At 39.5% G+C, this 19,075-nt stretch overlaps 2 protein-coding genes across 4 annotated transcripts in view; both read right to left on the bottom strand.

Annotated features, from left to right (window-relative positions):
- Positions 1 to 9,944, bottom strand: part of abca3b (ATP-binding cassette, sub-family A (ABC1), member 3b) — a 34,583-nt gene extending 24,639 nt beyond the window's left edge. The window contains exons 1-3 of the mRNA XM_046029726.1: positions 9,688 to 9,944; positions 8,522 to 8,608; positions 3,906 to 4,152 (exon numbers count right to left, since the gene is read on the bottom strand). Coding sequence (XP_045885682.1) covers positions 3,906 to 4,152; positions 8,522 to 8,575 — 301 coding nt within the window. The 5' untranslated portion in view covers positions 8,576 to 8,608; positions 9,688 to 9,944. The remainder of the gene's footprint in view (positions 1 to 3,905; positions 4,153 to 8,521; positions 8,609 to 9,687) is intronic.
- A 1,947-nt stretch (positions 9,945 to 11,891) lies between these two features.
- The window catches only part of ccnf (cyclin F), a 40,001-nt gene continuing 32,817 nt past the window's right edge, over positions 11,892 to 19,075 (bottom strand). For 2 of the 3 annotated variants that reach the window (XM_046029673.1, XM_046029676.1), the window contains exons 14-17: positions 16,061 to 16,160; positions 15,794 to 15,927; positions 14,411 to 14,589; positions 11,892 to 14,043 (exon numbers count right to left, since the gene is read on the bottom strand). In XM_046029673.1, the coding sequence (XP_045885629.1) occupies positions 13,619 to 14,043; positions 14,411 to 14,589; positions 15,794 to 15,927; positions 16,061 to 16,160 (838 nt within the window). In that variant the 3' untranslated portion in view covers positions 11,892 to 13,618. The remainder of the gene's footprint in view (positions 14,044 to 14,410; positions 14,590 to 15,793; positions 15,928 to 16,060; positions 16,161 to 19,075) is intronic. The other variant, XM_046029684.1, reaches the window with a different exon arrangement.

The following is a 19,075-nucleotide window of genomic DNA, read 5'->3' as shown; positions in this document are numbered from 1 at the left end:
CTACCACCCCCATGCTTCACAGTAGGGATGGTGTTCTTGGGATGGTACTCATCATTCTTCTTCCTCCAAACACGGTTAGTGGAATTATGACCAAAAAGTTCTATTTTGGTCTCATCTGACCACATGACTTTCTCCCATGACTCCTCTGGATCATCCAAATGGTCATTGGCAAATTGAAGACGGGCCTTGACATGTGCTGGTTTAAGCAGGGGAACCTTCCGTGCCATGCGTGATTTCAAACCATGACGTCTTAGTGTATTACCAACAGTAACCTTGGAAACGGTGTTCCCAGCTCTTTTCAGGTCATTGACCAGCTCCTCCCGTGTAGTTCTGGGCTGATTTCTCACCTTTCTTAGGATCATTGAGGCCCCACGAGGTGAGATCTTGCATGGAGCCCCAGTCCGAGGGAGATTGACAGTCATGTTTAGCTTCTTCCATTTTCTAATGATTGCTCCAACAGTGGACCTTTTTCACCAAGCTGCTTGGCAATTTCCCCGTAGTCCTTTCCAGGCTTGTGGAGGTGTACAATTTTGTCTCTAGTGTCTTTGGACAGCTCTTTGGTCTTGGCCATGTTAGTAGTTGGATTCTTACTGATTGTATGGGGTGGACAGGTGTCTTTATGCAGCTAATGACCTCAAACAGGTGCATCTAATTTTGGATAATAAATGGAGTGGAGGTGGACGTTTTGAAGGCAGACTAACCGGTCTTTGAGAGTCAGAATTCTAGCTGATAGACAGGTGTTCAAATACTTATTTGCAGCTGTAGCATACAAATAAATAGTTAAAAAAATCATACATTGTGATTTCTGGATTTTTTTTTTAGATTATGTCTCTCACAGTGGACAAGCACCTACGATGACAATTTCAGACCCCTCCATGATTTCTAAGTGGGAGAACTTGCAAAATAGCAGGGTGTTCAAATACTTATTTTCCTCACTGTATATGGTTTAAAATGGTTAGATAAAAGGATTCAAGTCATTTATAAACATCTGAAATAGTTCATTAAAATTAAAGAGTGAGCATTTTAAATAGTTAGCCAAGTAACTAATGGATATGGTTCAACTAGTTGGAAAAAAAATAAAAAAAACTTAAATAAGCTAAAATTAATATATATAACGTTCAAATAGTTAGCTAAAGGTAATGAATACCAGTTGAGAAATAATAAATTAATAGATAACTAGTTGAAATAATAATCTACAGGAAACATTCAATCACAATGTTAAAATTCTGTCAAGCACGCCGCTAACTGCGGACTGAAGCTAAAATTAATGCGGTTAAAAAAACTGATTTTTTAAGATGCAACTTACAGTTTTTCTCAGTCACTTTGGTGCATTTCTCGAATCATACTTAACATTTGCAAAACAGTAAGTGCATTTCTTGAAACAGGTAGTACAAACAGCAAAACACAGTGGATTAACTGCAAAAGCCCATAACTTGCTCAAAATCCTTAGTCTATCTCTCAAAAGCAAAACTTTATGTCATTGAACTTGTCAGTGCCGTAAGAACGACAAGTCCTTGTGTCTTGTTTATGAACAAGCAAGTCAAAATGTTTCGCCATCTTGTCAATAACAGTGTACTCTGTAAGTATTTTCTGATGTACACTTTGGCTAAGATATTGATGACAATGATTGAAAATGCACGAGGCTGCACTTTTTTTGTTTGGCATATATCACTTTCACCAGTACAAAGTTATACATTGCAGGAGAGAGGACAGGAATCACAGCTAGGCTTTTACTGTTGGTACTGTAATTTGGACTGGACTGTTGCATTGGATACACCTCTTTGGCTGAAGTTCCGGTCTGTTGTATCTGTTGTATGTAATAGTTGTTTATGGTCCGTAAGAAACAACATTTCATTTGGCTATATACTTGTAGGCAAAGGATTTAATAAAGTATTTTAACTTTGATTTTGATAACGTGTTCAACCATTTTGCATGTAGTGACTAATGCAATGAACTTATGCCTAGATGTTTTAGGGGTTAAGATTATTCAACAGAGACTGGTATAATTCATTGTGATCAGCAGGACATATGCAATTGATAATGTAGGAAACAGCAGACAATTGTACAGTCATTTACATCAGTGTGTCAAGTCATTTGTAATTTGTTAAAAACAATGAGAAAGTGCTTTTATGATGTGCACAAGTGACGAGATGATGTGGAGGTTGAACAAATAGTTTTGATAATTTCAATTCTGATCTGAGAAATGCACCAAAGCGACTGAGAAAAACTGTAAATCAGGTCACTTTTAGTTCGAAGGTCAACTTTGGTTGAATTCAGCAAATATTTTTCATTAACACAACTAATGTTTTTTTAAACTGATTAATTGAAAGCGACAAATGTTAGTTGCAACCCTATTCTTAAATGGTAATAGTAGGAAAACACAACATCTGCCACTGATGATCTACAAAAGAGAAGTCAAATCAACTTTGTAACAACAACAACAAAATTTTGAGATTACACAATAGAGGAAATCTCATTTCACAATTCACTATTTCACAACACGTAAACACATATACAAGCTGTTTCAACAAGTAATATCTTTACAATAAAAAAACTTTTTTAGTGGCCCCAGTTCAACAATCCTTGTGTTGTTTAAATATGAATGACTATGACATGACTAAATATCACAGGGCTTTTTAACTGCTGTCAACTGATTCTGTTCAACAGAATCCATTATTTTAGTCTGAACATTGAGGTCACATTCTGGTGGTCTTCTGTGTGCATGACATACTAAAATTCAGCCTTGATCATTCCCTTCCACCTTTTTCCTCTGAACACCAAGACCTGCTAAATTATTCATTAATGGCTGAGCTGGGATCTTACACGGCAGTGTGAAAGACAACCTGCAACTACACAGATCTGTCTACATGCTGCTACATCTCTGAATTCAGCCTCACACTGCTGCTATTTGTCCATCTTGCTGAGGGTCTGTAAACGTAAAAACAAATGTGTAAACAGCCAGACTGCACACTGCAAGTCAGACTCTTTATGTTTATCTGAACAGCTGGAAGTGTGTGTGAGTGTGTGAATTAAAAGAGGCAGGTGTTTAGGTGTCCTGAGAGAGGAGACTAACATGCCACAGTGTGTGAGCTTTCTTTCTTTCCCTATTTACTCCCAACTGAAACAGGAGAGTAGGGTGTGGCCTGTTTCTAGTGGAACCATTATTCCAAGCTCTGTCACAAATTACACTTGGTGTCAAGGATGTGATATTTGTTATAAGTCAAAATTGTACCTCAGATAGCTGTAGAATGTGATGTGACTGTCAGAAATATCCAGAAAACTTATTTTCTGTTTCAATAAACCTCAACATGAGATTGGCTGTATACAATTTTTATTACTTTTTACTATTTCCATGTACCGCTTTATTATACCTATCTGAATTTAAAATGTTTTATGAAGCATTACATTCAGAGAATGGATATCTTAAAAATGTTTGACATTTTGAGAAATATACTTATTGGTTTTCGTGCCAAAAGTTAAAAGAGAGAATCTTTTCAGAGGGACATTATTCAGCACATTACCCTACGTAAAACTATAAATTGTCTTTCTACATTTCGGTTTTTAAACAGATTTCAAAAGAACGAGATCTTCTCGCCTAGCTCTCGGGAAGAAAACAAAAAAGCTTATTACCGAAAATGTCAAACTTTTTCTTTAACATAAAATGCAGGCTGCGAGATGGCTAAAATTACATTGAAGAGGAATGAAAAACACAAATTTGTTCGTTAGTGGAACGTATGTATTGAATGTTACTGAAAAATGGCCACTGACTAATCTTCAGTGCCAAACGGTGTTAGCTGTTGATTGGCCAAAGGCAGATGGAAATTATTTTAAAGGTAAATGCCCTGCTTTTTAAACAAGCCTACATTGCTGTACTGCCACCCATTTCCTGTCAAACTACTACCTACCTGAGGAGAGGACCAGGCTGCCTCGCACATCCTCTGCCACCTGACGTACCACACTGGAGTTACCGGGCACATAGGCCAGCTGTAGGTGTTGCATGAACCTCTTGGGTAGTGAATCTACACCGTAGCTCTCATAGACCGTGGCATTTGGGAAATCTTTAAAAGGCACCTTCTGACGTAGCACAATGAGGATGCCGGAGAAGAGCAGAGGCAGGAGTATCTCCACCAGAGTTACCAAAATTTGACGTTTCTGGAGAGCAGGAATAGAGATAATCAGTCATCTTTTTTTTTTTTTTTTTTTTTTTTAAAAAGGTGTGAATTATTAATGAATAGAAAAGGTATTGAGATTAATAAACTGTGCAAACTAACCTCAACTAACTACAAAAACGTATTCATTTCAAAGTGTTCAATATGCTTTGAAAATGCTAACTACAAATAAATCTTAAAAGAGGTCAGGTATTGGCACAAATTTATCCTTTTCACGCAATTCAGAAATGAAACTAGACAATTTCACAGACAGCTCAATCAAAGCATAATCTATGTGACAGCCTCCTCCTGTTGAGTGATTGGAGTACAAAGTCACTTGGACGGTTTCAGGACATTACAATCAATCTTAGCGGCAATGTCAGACCTTCTCCAAAACCCGTCAACGCATAGCTAAATGCTTCAGTGTCATTTACTTTGATCAAATATAATGGGATTAATATCCTGCCTTGATTCAAAACTGAAAATAAAGTTCTGAAAGGTTGAAACTAAGTTTTTGAAAACTCAAAATCTTTAAAAAAAACCAATTTTGCAAGATCAAAAACTAAGATTTGCAAGCTAGCAAAATGTAAAAAAATCTCTACAAACATTATGTTGTTTTTGAGTTTTACTTCTTCAGAACAGCTTTTCAGAGTTTCAAATTTGTCAGTGTTCTCCCAGCGTATTAGTTTGTTTTCCAGGTGTTGTGTTGTTCTCCACTTGTTATTCTGTAGCTACACAGTAATATTATGAGTGTGGGCTGTATTAAAAGTATCCACTGTTCTCCCATGCTCTAATAACACAGTAACAACGAACTATGTGCAGTTCTCCCATGCTTCCTCTGTATTTACACATAAACAACAAGACGTGTGGTGGATTAAAAGGTATTTATTCTATTGTTTTTAAGTAATTTTTTCTGTTGCTCTCCTCCTCCTCCTCCTTCTTTTCATCCTCCTGTGAGTGATGACCACAGCATGCTGCGTTGTCTTCAGTGCTTTAGGCCATAAAAGAAAAAACAACAACAACACAAATAGTTGTTACTGGTTAACTACAGTAGAGTCAACTTTAAAATGACTCCACTACCACACATAAAACGTGGTTTAATAGAATAATCACATTTAACAAAAGCATACATTTTGGCTTAATAACTGTCGAGATTTGTCTGGTTGATAGTCTCCATTGATAGTTTACTGTAAGTTAAGCCTGCATTTTACACAGCATAAATTAGCCTAGAGGCTAGCGGATGTTATTTATACTCTTTCTTACTCACCGCTGGTTCAATTACTGCATCTCCCGACACAACATCATCGCGCTGATGAACAAACCGCCCTGAGCTACTTACTACCCATTGCAGATTTCTTCTCTACATCCATGCACCGCTTGGACGGAGACAGCCAGGCCGTCCAGGGAGCGGTGCTTCCTGAACACGTTTCCTGTCCGCTTCTGTCATTGGCGGAGCAGTCTGTCAATCCCTCTATCCAGTAAATATGACTTGTGATTGGACTGTACTTCAGCAGACAGCCAAGCATTGGCCAAGAGCAGAAGGCCCTGACTCCAGGCCTTTTTGAAAGTTCGCTCAGTCTGATGCTGCGTTCCATTTACCCCAGAAGTCAGAGGTCGGAGCTGGGAATGACGTCACACCCGAGTTGACGGCGTTCTAAGTCGGAAAACCTCGCTTGGCTAGCTGTTTGTTTACAACTAGCCAGGTTAGCTATTGATACGCCGGTTGATTTAGTGTATTTACTCACAATAAACACTGTAGCAACACGTCCACAGACAGCTGTTGGACAGCACTTTGTGTACGAACATTTATATGAGTCACAAGTACACAGAACTGCTAATAAACAGTATAAACTACAGCTTTCACTAACTGTTGATACCCCCACAGCCATCTTGGATCACGAAGTTGGGGTAGTGCGGTTCTCCCGACTTCCCAAGTCGGGATTTCGACTTAAGGGGCGTTCCCTTTTGAAATTTTGACCTTTGAACTCGGGAAATTCCGACTTCGCATGTCAACTGGAACGCACCATGAGTTTAAGAGTTACAGAGCAGAGCTGCGTGACAACGCTGCCACAAATCACGTGAGTCGCAAGCTGGCAACTGTGTAGGCGTAAGTGGGTGTGGTAAACTCGGTTCTGAAAAAATAGTCTGCAATAGAAGTGCAAATGTAATGTAATGTAATAAAGTAGAACACTAACAAATTTGAAACTCTGAAAAATTGTTCTGAAGAAGGAACACTTAAAAACAATGTTTGCAGAGATATTTTTTTTTTTTTTTTTTTTTTACATTTTGCAAGCTTGCAAATCTTAGTTTTCGATCTTGCAAAACTTTTATTTGTAAGATTTTGAGTTTTCAAACACTTACTTTCAGACCTTTATTTTCAGTTTTGAATCAAGGCAGGATATTAATCCCATAATATTTGATCAATTTGTTAATAAAAAAATTAAAATTAATTATCAAGCATGCATGCATGCATTTAAGTCTTGACACCACTGTAACTTGTACAATGAGTTTTTGTTATGTATGCGTGTGTGTGCTACAGCCTTATGTTGCAGCCTCAGTATCCAGGAGCTACAGAGCAGCCACGCTGCCTCTGATGCCACTGGGACAAGGACTGGCATCCAGGGACTGCCAACTCAACACAACACTTCAATGAGGCACCAAATAACAAAAGGGGTAATTGTCTTAAGCAAGTATCTAATTTAGTAAAACATAGGCTATCACCTAGGAGTCATTAACCTCTTCAATTACTGCTGTGTTACTGCTTTTATTTTATTTGAGTAAATAAAAAGGGTAGCTCAATAGATTTCAACTATATTTTGTATGATTAAATTTAAAAACATCTTATATAGGGGTTAGTAATGTGCAAAACAGATATATTCCTTGATTCACAATGTAATTCACACATCTTTCATTTGGCTCTGATTAGGCTAAATGCTATTGTAGAACAAAGAACAAGCCTATTTGATAGCATAAATAGTAATTACAGAGTAGCAAACAATGAGCAATGAACTATAATCTCATCAGCAATCAAAATCTGCTGTAGCTGAGCTGGAAATATGTCAGCATGACCCCTGATTTTCTAAATGTGGCCAGCTGTCGATGGGGATAAGTACAGTACCAAAAAAACAGCACAACCCAGAAGTACAAGATCTTTGCCAAACACTGTTTTTACAGCAGGCTCTTACGGGTCTGAATAACAATGTCCATACTTTGGTTATACAGTTTAAGTGATTATCCTGCGTTTTTTCGTTTATTTTCTGCAGACAAGATGGACAAGCAACACCAAGATGTTCAGTATTTTTCCTGCCTGGCCCTAATGGAGTTTTTGTGGTCTCTACAGCCGCAGCGAGTGGATAAAGAGTGATGGAGCAACTACCTCACACCACGCATGCCATACAGCCGACAGCCAGTCCCATTTTCTGAATAGTTGCTGGCAGCACTGAGCAACCATCAACTGATATTAACCCTCGAAAACTATGCAAGCTGCCAATCAGAGCAATACACTAGCACAGTTTAGTGTAAAAATTCTTTGTTATCTTCTATAAAGGGGAGACAGACCCTCAATCTGGTGATATGACTTACCCATGAACAACACAATAGCACAAGCCTCGACTGAACTTCAATAATAGGACACCTTGTCCTTCTTGGAGATTCTGAGCTGTGATAAGGTGTGTGTAACCTGCATAACATGTTTACCAACATTTGAGGTAGATAAAAAAAAAATTGGAAATATGAAGGTGATTACCTAATAGCAGAAAATGTATTTACATGTGTGCATATCTACATTTTATGTATAATACATAAATTGCTCATAACTGTTAACCCCAACAAATCTTTTTTTCATTTTAATTCCTTAGTGTTATTTGTTCTCTATTCTATTGATTGCTTCTTTTGTTTTTTGAATCTTCTCACTTTATGTATGTATTATTATGCACATACAGTATTTGCTTGTATTTGAAAATCTGATTGGAATGATCCCTGCCTCCTGATATATGTCACAACAAATAAAATAAAGCAATAAAATAACTAAAAAAGGTACAAAAAAATATAGCCATGTAAGGCTAGGAAAAGCATGTGACAGTTACCGATGTGCTGACCTAGCTAGAGCTTGTGAGAGAGCAACAGTGCTGGTATATTACTGGGGTCGACCAGTTTCCACGTAGCTGGCTAACATCATGCATTGTAGAAAACAAAATGTTAAGACAGTTTATTGTATTTATGATGCCCCATAAGCCTGTAACTTAATAAATACTGTCATACGGGCCTCTGCTGTGTAAACACAACTACTTCTGACAATTCACAGCTGCAAACAATGTTAATACCTAATACGGACACACACATGCAGGGTGTAGATTCACCTCCCTCCAACTCACCTGCTGAAGATAGTTTTTCCACAGCAGTAGTCCAAATTGTCGCATGACAGCCATTTTGAACAGCACACAGAACACAGTCCAGTCAGTCTTTTACAGTGGATAGAGAGAGAAAAGAAGATTTTAGTGTCAGGTTTGAGCTAAATGTACAATTTACTCTGTTTGACAACTGGAGGTTTCTTGAAACTTAGTTGTGTTTTCAAAACAGCTTTAAAAAGCAGTGATCACAGTTTCTGTTCAACCATAACTCCAGAAAACAAAAAAGAGAAGTGACTGGGGATTTAGCGGGATCACAATTTGATTACCATGATTTTTTGTTATGTTCAAAAACCACACACAAAGTCACAAGACCGGGAAAGAGAAATAACTATCTGGTATCATAAAACGAAAGAAGTGATGTCAGTATGCAAAGGAGTTCAGTTTATAAAAGGCAAATGAGAAAAAGTTTTTTTAAACAAAACAAACAGGTTGTTGACATCCACATGCGGAACCATTTGGACAAGCCAACGGAGAACTAAAAGATGGTGACAGACACAGGCATATTTATGACAATAAATATCAGCTGCTAGCACTATTTCTGACTATTTGTCAGATCAGTAAATATTAACTGTTAAAGCTACAGCAGCCAGGTTTGCCTTATGGGAGTCCAATTTCACAGCACAGCACACGGGTTTAGAAATGTAATAAAACTGGTCTTGCTGGCGCCGTTTGAATATCCACACTAGTGCCATTCATCTCTGAGTAGCTACACCCCTTCCATGATATATCAGGGGGTTAATGAATGTATAATCCGTATAATTGAATTCAGAAGACCATGTGCTACATACTTACAGCGACCATTTCCCTATTAGTATCTTCAAGTAAACAATAAACGAACACGGGCCATTATTGAGGTGAGGGTTTTTCCTCATAGAGTGAAAACCGCCCATGTTCTTCTCCGGTTGGACAAACGGAGCGCTGCGGTGATCCTGATTGGAACAAACGGCCTGCTCGTCAATCCCTAAGGGTTCTGATGAATGCTAATCATGGCGGTGAGGGAGAAAGCTAGGTATTTACAAAATACAATGTGCTGACTCACCGACATTATGTCATTTTACACACTCTTAATCAGTAAATGTCTCCACCGATGTGACTTAGTTGTGTTTTATGACACAAATATGTCAAATTACCTCATAAAAGACCAGGTTTCGGCATGTGAACTTCCCGAGCTGTGGTCCCTCTTTCTGGGAAAACAATTCCTCCTTTTTGTCTTAAACCGATGACAAAACCATCCCTGCGGGCCTTCGTCCTTCAACGACACTGTAGAGGCTCGGCTAGCATTAATGAAGCTAAGGATGTCTGCTGCCCGCTCCAGGGTTTCCCCATCCAGTTTACTGCTTTCTAGCGAGGCGATGACATTGCACCAGCCGCTGGATAACAAGCCCGTGAATGCATCGTGAAAAATACAGCGATAACCGTCAACAAAACGCCTCACGTGATCTCGGTGTGTCACGTGATCTCAACAGCTGGGCTGTTGGGCACAGCTGCTAGAAACCCAAATAAATTCAGCCTTATTTGTGTGTTGTAGCTTTAAACATATTTATTTATTATTACAATTTCTAGTGCTAGCAGTACTACTGCCCCTCTACTTTGTTTCAGCCATTACTGTGTTGTAGTCATTTATATGTTGCTCTTAAGAATATTTACCAATTAATATAAATATAATTATAATAAATTAGTATTTATTAATAGTTATATATTTAATATTATAGTGTGAGCTCTGAAATTAAACTTTTTCATCTCCAAGCTGAATCACAAACACACTATGCAGACCTACAGTATGCTATGCTTTTGGCTCATAAGATGCTAGCCCATTTATCCTGGAAAAAAGCTTCCTTTTGTAATGTTGCTTATGTTTCTCATAAAGGTGTACAATAGATAGCTGGCGGATTTTGCAAGAGACTGATTTAAACAAGAATGTTCAAAATCGATGCAGCTGACACATCCTGACTTTAGTCTCTATTATCAAGCTTTCAAAATGGTTCGATCTCACAATTCCCATAATGCAACTCAATCGTGTCTTTCTATTTAGCCTCCCTGCTTGGTAAATAACCTCAAGTTTGTAAAGCAGCCTTTTTTTTTTAGTTAAATGTGAATTCTCTGGGTTATTTTCTTAGACTTCAGAAAACTACCTCCAGAGCTGCAGAAGACATTATACAACTTTTTTTTCTCCACTGGCTGTCAAAGGGTGAGCGGTAGCCTACTCCTCATTATAAGTAAAGTGAACTTGTGTGAAATCGGTGAGTGCCCCTGTAGCTACTTCTTGAGGGAACTGTGGACCTCTCCCCTGCAATTTTCCTGGAAATGTGAGGCTTTTAGCAACCTGGGAAATGTTTAAAATTTCACACATTGATTTAGGCTGATTCCAGTATTTTTTAGACCCAGTATTTTCCAACACATTCGTGATTCGTAATGACAACTCATTATCTCCTGATTAAAAAAAAACAGAAAAAAAAAAAACAACAAAATAAACAAGTTGTTGACATCCACATGCTGATCCAGTTGGACAAGCCATTGGAGGACTAAAAGATGGTGACAGACACAGACATCTTTATGACAATAAATATCAGCTGCTAGCACTATTTGAAAGCCATACTCCCATGCTGTAGCTTCAACCATTATTCTGCTCTGTAGAGAGCCATGTGGCTGCATGACTGTGGTAGGACAAAGCACTAGCAGACTTGGGACTGCCCAACTGACCAACTGCTTCTTAACAGAACATGAATGCAAAAATAATAAATAAGTAGCCAAGTGGCGCGATGGATGTATCCAAATGTAACTGAGTAAAAGTGATGATTTTTCTCTTAAAATCAACTCAAGTGAAAGTATGATGCATTAAAACTACTCTGAAAAAAGTTATTTGAGTACATGGAATGGAGTAAATGTAACTCGTTAGTACCCACCTCTGGAAATAAAAGGGTACTGCTTTATTTTCCAGTCTCCTAAAAACCAAATCATTTGCTAGAAAGCTACCTCAAAATGACTGTAATCAAGTTCTACTTATAAAGACAAAGTTTAGAGACAGGTATTTTAAATCATTTAGTAGGCTTTGGTGAGTTTATAAGCAGTTCTTGAATTTGGCTCAAATGATGGATCTACTCACAAAAAACCTTTATAATATATATATATATATATATAGCATCTAATTCTGAATTTCTAGTCTTTTTTTGTGGGGTTTGGTTGTTGGACTTCTATTCATGACCTCAGTATTTTTTCTATGGGTACCATATGGCCCTGCCTAAGAGTGCCACCTAGTTTTGATGAGCTTTTAAACACAGCTTAAGCTTTACTTTTTCCCCTCTTAGCCCAAACACCAATACTGTCTACAAATGTCTTTCAGCTAGCCCATTTATTGTTGCCATATGTGAATTATTTTCTCTTTAAGTTGATTATGATTCTTCACTTTGTTGATGACCGTAAACACAGTAAAATATCAAATTTCCATCACAACTTCAAGAAAAACAGCTTAAGAACAATACAGCACTCTGTAATAAGCCCATCGATTCAAGAAATCAGGGAACAAAAACTTTGAGCGAATATCAATTAAACTGTGTACATGAAAAATCCTCGAAAGAAAACTTGCATGATGGCTTGTTTTAGTTGAACTACATAATAACATAATGACATCCCAGGTCAGGTCAGAAAACACTGTACTGTAGAAAACCCCCCCCCCCCACACAAGTCTCAAAGAAAACTGCCGTTTTGGAATGAAGCAAAAACAATTTAAAATAGTGGCATGTTCTTTGTTTTTCTCCATTTATACATATAGTACTATGTACATTTATAACACACAGGAGATAACCAGTCTGGCGTAACAGTTTAAAATGTATTTACAGTCAGTCACAATCATTTAGACATTGTGTACTCCATGTACTATGAGGCATACATACAGTACTTCCAAAACCCCATCAAGTAATATTTTTCCTTTAGTGTCTAAACTTCCCTATCGCTCTAAGGAGGCAACGCAGATCCATTCAAAAATACTTTAGTATTGATTGTTCAAGCATGAATATGGACACATTGCAATGAACTGTGTTCCTTCTGTGATGATGAAAGTGCTAGACCTAATTCAGGTGGGAAGGAAAGTGAGTAAAGTACAACCTATCAGGATGTTACGAGTTTCATGGCGCATCGATTGCCTCGTTATATTTGAGCACTAAACATCTGGATGATAAGCTGAGGTTTGTACCATACTCATCCAGATGGTGGTTCTTGGTCAGTATCAACACACCTCATTGAACAGTGTGTCAATATCTCAACAGTTCCTGGAGGGGATTAGTGTGCTATAGGTGTTTTAAGTAATATTGATCAGCACAACTGGTGGATACGTACAAGATGAGAAGATATAGACTAATAAAATTTCACAGCTGTTTCTATTTAAGTAGATGCCCCTGAAAACACAAATGTCATCGCCACAGTACCTTTGGCAAACATTCAGAGAACTAAAGGACAAAACTGAATGAGGAATTCATACAATCATATTTTTTCAGGCTTCAGATGCAGACCTTTTCATCAACTAGATGACCGTCACCTATTGATGACATTCACCAAATACAAGAGATTCTTGTAGACTCAGTGCATATCAGAAACTATGATAACCAAGACAATAAAAACACAGCTATGTTTAAAGTTTTTCCCCACAATATGATCTTAACAATGAACACTTTTCCCCCCCTTCCAAAACAAGTTCATGAGGTTTACAACTATCTAACGTGATCTGAGAGAGGTTGTTGTAGAAGGCTGTAAAAACAGAAATTGTACCAGGGTCCTGAGGAAAGTGATGTTCCAGTGGTTTCCGAGCTGACAGCGAGTTATTGGTTTTAGGGGAGGTATTTTATTGCGGCATGCCTGTAAACATGTAAATGAAATGTAATGTAATAAGAAAGGCAAGTTTTTAGGCAACTCATTTTATATATGTTTTTCTTTACTTGTCCTCAAGCTCAAAGTCTCTTGATCTTTTGGCAATTGATGGATCAGTGCAGACTGACAGGAGTGGGGAACAGCACCAAGAGCAAATTGCTGGAGGACAATAACTGAGCAGGTTGGTCGAACAACCCCCGTCTATAGGCTCAGAAACCCTGCATTGTCTCCTCCACCTTCCTCCTCTTCTCTTCCCACCTCACCTCCACTATGAGCTGCCGAGTTTTTCCTTTTCACTTGTCTGCTGGAGGTGCCCCGGGGCCTCTGCATGGGCACCAAAAGACGGAAGCCTGGCTGGGCATTGGCGGAGGCTGCTCTCAGGGAAGTGGTAATGGTCTTGAATGTGCAAGGCATGAGGGAGGAGGAGCATGTGGATGAGGGGCTGGCACTTTGGACGGAGGAGTATCCTGAACTGTGAAGGTCTGTAGAGAAGGAAAGCGGTTCCTGGCCTTCCCCCTCTCTTTCAGCTTCACAGAAGCTGTCCTCATCGCTGGACAGGGCTCTGCAGTGCTCTAGTCTTTTGTCTTCATCAGTCAGCAGGTGCAGTTTGATGGACATCATAGAAGCTATTGAAAGAGAGGAGTTGTCAAGAGTTTAGAACAGTGAATAATTTTGAGCAAAGTTTACACAAACTGCAAACCCCAACACACTCTGTGCAGCTACCATCATTAATCCACATTTGTCCATGATAGTAAGCCTGCATAATATGGAGGCCTAAATGTATGTGCTGGTTCATTACGCTGAATATTGCAGTTGCTGAGTCATCTCTAATGGCATAATCTCTTACTGGAAGACTGACTCATGCATTATTCTCATTATATTTATATATATATATATATTTTTTTTTTTTCTATGCTCTAGAGAAAAGAACAGCTTTGAGACAGCACAATAAACGAGCCCAGCCACTTATCCCTTCTCTTCCTCATCACTCACAATCACCATCTTTCTCTCCCTCGCTCTCCTCCTCCTGGTCGCCCTCATAACCGGAACAGGAAGTGTCTAGGCTCCAGTCCAGGATGTCGCCCAGCAGCGTCTCCTCCTGATTAGACAGCTCTGCCGTGGGCGTGGCCACAAAGCTGGCTCTGTGGGCCTGGATGGCGTCATCGCGTCTCCTTGGGGAGAAAACGGAGAAGGCAGCGTGTTACAGTGAGTCACCGGAGCATCTCACAGATGGCACAGACAAACACCTTCTGGACAAGACGGTTCACAAACAAGTAGCGAGGCAGGGGCACTGGTCATTTGGCTGTCAGTGAGTAGTTCCGCATTACTGAATTCTTCGCATGGCTTTTAAATCCTAGGTTATACTGATTTTCTGTACAATACTGTACTAGGATATGAGCCATCTGAAATGTCAGCTTTTCAGATTTAGTAACTTTCACTATGTCTTTTCCTGGTCTTACATGCTGCCTAACAGTCAACCGTTTTTCTAAAGTCATGTGACTATTCATGCCAGGTGCAATGAGCAGTGAACATCTCTACCCGTTTGTTATTGCAGATGTCAGACTGTGTCACCTACGCTTGGACTCATTACTGCAGGATAGCACCAAAAACCATGTCCCTGTAAGATGTTGGGCCAACAGGAGCCTGTGGACCATCTTCATCATTCCTTGATTCTACGTCTCTGAAACACCACTGATAATTTGGTTCAAAATCCTCCATAGGTGTTTCACTGGATTCAGATCTGATGATTGCGAGGGCCTTAGCGTATGGCTCCATCATTTTCACAATGAAAACCATTCAATGACATTTTGTGTCCTCTAAGGAAGCAACTGTTATGTTTATTAAGGTTTAAAGGTTTGCTGCAGCTGTGTGATGAGACGGAGTGAATCCTCATGTTCTATTGTTGTTCATGCTGCTATTTGCACATGTGAAATTATTAAACCCCATCTTATGAAAACTCTTTGATTTTAATGGATCACAGAAACAGCCATTCAAAAACCTCTTGTCTGTTAATGTTCAGTTAAGGAGAACCAACTTAGGTAACTGAAATGCCTGAATACATTTAATATTTAATGAACATATTGGATTAAACCATAAAACAGTTGGTTGACCCAATGGCCCAGTGAACATTAGAAAACCATGCAAGCCCAGTAAGCTTGCTTGCTCACAGCCGCACTATGTCATAGAAAAAAGAAGATTCTAATGAGGCTCATAAAATGTTTGAGGCCAGCAGGTTGTGTTGCATTATGTACCACACTGCGCAAATGTTCACAGTTGTCCACCAACGCATGACTTAAAGCCATGTACTTTTTTATAAATATCACCCAAGCCCTAATGTGTTGTAATGGGGAACTTAAGTGTTGGTAACTGGCTTACCGCTTGTTGGTGCTGGATGGAGAAGCAAGGAAGGTGTGGATGTCTGCTGGCTGACCAGTTGGACTGGGAGGCTCCATCTGAGGCTCCACCTCAGGAATCTCCAAGATCTGACACAGCTCTTTAAAGTCCATCACCTTGAAGAGGCCATGAAATAATATCAGTGAACAGTTTCAGAGAACCAGTTAGAGACATCTTTTGCTACAATTTAAAATTCCAGTAAAGAGAAGACTTTGCCGATTGCTGCAATGAAAAGTAAAAATAAATTACCTTTTCTTTGCTGATGTACTGGTAGGCCTCATCTTCAAACCGTTGCTTGACGCCAGTAAGAGACACATGCCTGTAATCTTTGGGAACATCTTGACTGAAACTGAGGGGAGAAAGAAAAATGAGTTAGATCCACTTTGCTTGCTGCATCTCTATAATCAGCTCTTGGGGACAAATCTTGTTACTTGTCCATTTGAGAATTACAGTTTGTCGATACGATGCTCACCTATCAAAGTGACTCACCCTGAGGCATGTTTCTGTGAGTCAGTTGGTGATTCACTGATTCCCCCCACACCCCCTCAGATGTTCTAAACAATCTTATATCTAATCAATGTGGCTATATGAACATGCTGAAAACCACCAGACACAGCAGTCAATTCTTGTTATCTGTGTTTCTGCTTTATGCATATAGGCTTTGAAAAGTGGCTGTACAGTAAATTAATGGAATAAACAGATAAATTGAATTAATAAACAATACTGTTTTTATACAAGTCTGGAGAATTTGTTTTTGTTCTTTAGTCATCTCCACAATGGACAACCCTGAGTCGATGAGTTTTTGGTTCAATCTACTTTAGCCGCGTTTCAACCAAATGAACTATACCCTGGAACTAGGAACCCTAGTACTTTCTGAAGGGACAGGTACGTTGGAGGGAGGGGCTTGCCTTGGAGTGAATTTCTGAATGGGCGAGTATGTCGGCTGTTTTTATTTATTTATTTTTAAAACTACTGCTCCTCTTTTACACCTCTGTTTGCAAACCAATCAATAGTCAAAACAGTCAAATAGCGCGCGTGCGCGCACACACACACACACACACCCCCACCCCTCGGCAGTGTCCATTAAATGTATTTCTCGGAGATAGCAGCCAGCGTGCAGTGGTGTTTATAGCAAACAGTTGATGGAGTTGCGCTAAATACTGGATCCAAAGTTGTTGTTTTAAGTTATCAGTATGGAAGTTTTTACAAAGAGCCGAAGTCTGTCTCCTCTTCTCCAAAACAAGCGGAACAGCTGATTACACCAGGTAATAAAGCTTGTTAAACACCACATTCCTCTGGCGCTCAGGCGACACAGACGTGAGTCTGGCCAGCTGATCTGCAGCTCTTGTCGACTGGAAATGTTTCAATAATCTTCGAAACTGTCGCAATTTTATTTGTTTCCTTCTCTGTGCTGGAGTTATTTTATGAACGTGATGGCTTTATCCAGTTTGTTATTAAAATTGTGATGAACTTTATCACATCTCTTCATTATACTATTACACAAAAAAAAGCAGTTTTTAAAATGGTCAAGCAAAGCCTATAGTTTTTCATTATGTTCCAATCAAATCTGAGGTTTATTTACACATTTTGGTCATGGATAGTGGTTACTAAATAATAATGCCTGTCAATCGCTTCGTACGGCGTACAGGACTACAGGCTGGTTCATTTGCCAAATCTTCGCAGGTGTTTTGACCACGGTGAAAACGCACATAACAATGGGCTGAAGGAATCTTTTAGTTCCTTGAAAAGAGATCCGGGGACTTTAGTCGAAACGCGTCTTTTCACTGAGTTAAGCTTGGGCATGCTGAATAAAGAAAAAAAAGCCACCATCAATGGAGTTTAACGACTAAGATTCACCATGACAAAAGGGCAGATCTTCCATTTTAATCCAGTGGACTTCCAATGCATGTATATATGCGTACTGTGCACATTTGTCTTTAAAGAGAGTCTGAGTGAGCCAGGGAAAGTGTCAAAAAGTTAACACAATAACATTTTATTCAGTGTTGTCTGTTAATTCATCGGGCCGTCATATTTAGGAAATTTAGGATCCAATTCAAGATCTTCATCTATAAAAGGCGCTAAATAATCTTGCTCCAGAGTATTTAAGTGAACTGCTTATTTAGCCTTATAACTCTGCTGCTAGGCCCCACAGGTCCCCCGAGCAAAGCCTGCTAGTTATATCTTGTTCTAAACTAAAAACACAAGGATTTGCTTTCGTGGGTCCCAGGCTGTAAAACAGTCTCCCTCTTGGTGTCAGGTCAGCAAAGTCCCTGGAGTGTTTTAATTCACAGCTGAAGACTTATCCTTTTCTGTACATGAGTCATCATGTCTAATTTTGATTTGTGACGCCTTGAACCGTTTTTGTATTTATTGTGTTACCTTCCATCCCTCTGTAAAGCACTTTTTAAAACCAAGGTTAAAGTGCCATATAAATAAAATTTTACTTAACCAGACTTTCCTTACTGGGTGCTAAAGTAGTGGAATCTGGCTAATCTGGAAATACACTGCTCAACAAAATAGAGGGAACACTAAAATAACACATCCCAGATCTGAATAAATGAAATAATCTCATTAAATACTCCTTTCTTTACATAGTTGAATGTGCCGACAACAAAAATCACACAAAAATTATTAATGGAAATCAAATGCATCAACCCATGGAGGTCTGGATTTGGAGTCAAACTCAAAATCAAAGTGGAAAACCACACTATAGGCCGATCCAACTTTGATGTAATGTCCTTAAAACAAGTCAAAATGAGAATGTGGCCTCCACGTGCCTGTATGATCTCCCTACAACACCTGGGCATGCTCGTGATGAGGTGGCGGATGGTCTCCTGAAGGATCTCCTCCCAGACCTGGACTAAAGCATCCGCCAACTCCTGGACAGTCTGTGGTGCAACGTGACGTTGGTGGATGGAGCGAGACATGATGTCCCAGATGTGCTCAATTGGGTTCAGGTCTGGGGAATGGGCGGGCCAGTCCATAGCATCAATGCCTTCCTCTTGCAGGAACTGCTGACACACTCCAGCCACATGAGGTCTAGCATTGTCTTGCATTAGGAGGAACCCAGGGCCAACCGCACCAGCATATGGTCTCACAAGGGGTCTGAGGATCTCATCTCGGTACCTAATGGCAGTCAGGCTACCTCTGGCGAGCACATGGAGGTCTGTGCGGCCCCCCAAAGAAATGCCACCCCACACCATTACTGACCCACCGCCAAACCGGTCATGCTGGAGGATGTTGCAGGCAGCAGAACGTTCTCCA

Source organism: Micropterus dolomieu, linkage group LG02 (assembly GCF_021292245.1).
Source record: "Micropterus dolomieu isolate WLL.071019.BEF.003 ecotype Adirondacks linkage group LG02, ASM2129224v1, whole genome shotgun sequence".
In the NCBI taxonomy this organism is placed as follows: Eukaryota; Metazoa; Chordata; class Actinopteri; order Centrarchiformes; family Centrarchidae; genus Micropterus; species Micropterus dolomieu.
Note: the sequence above shows the minus strand (reverse complement) of the source record. Positions and strands in the feature narration are given on the sequence as shown.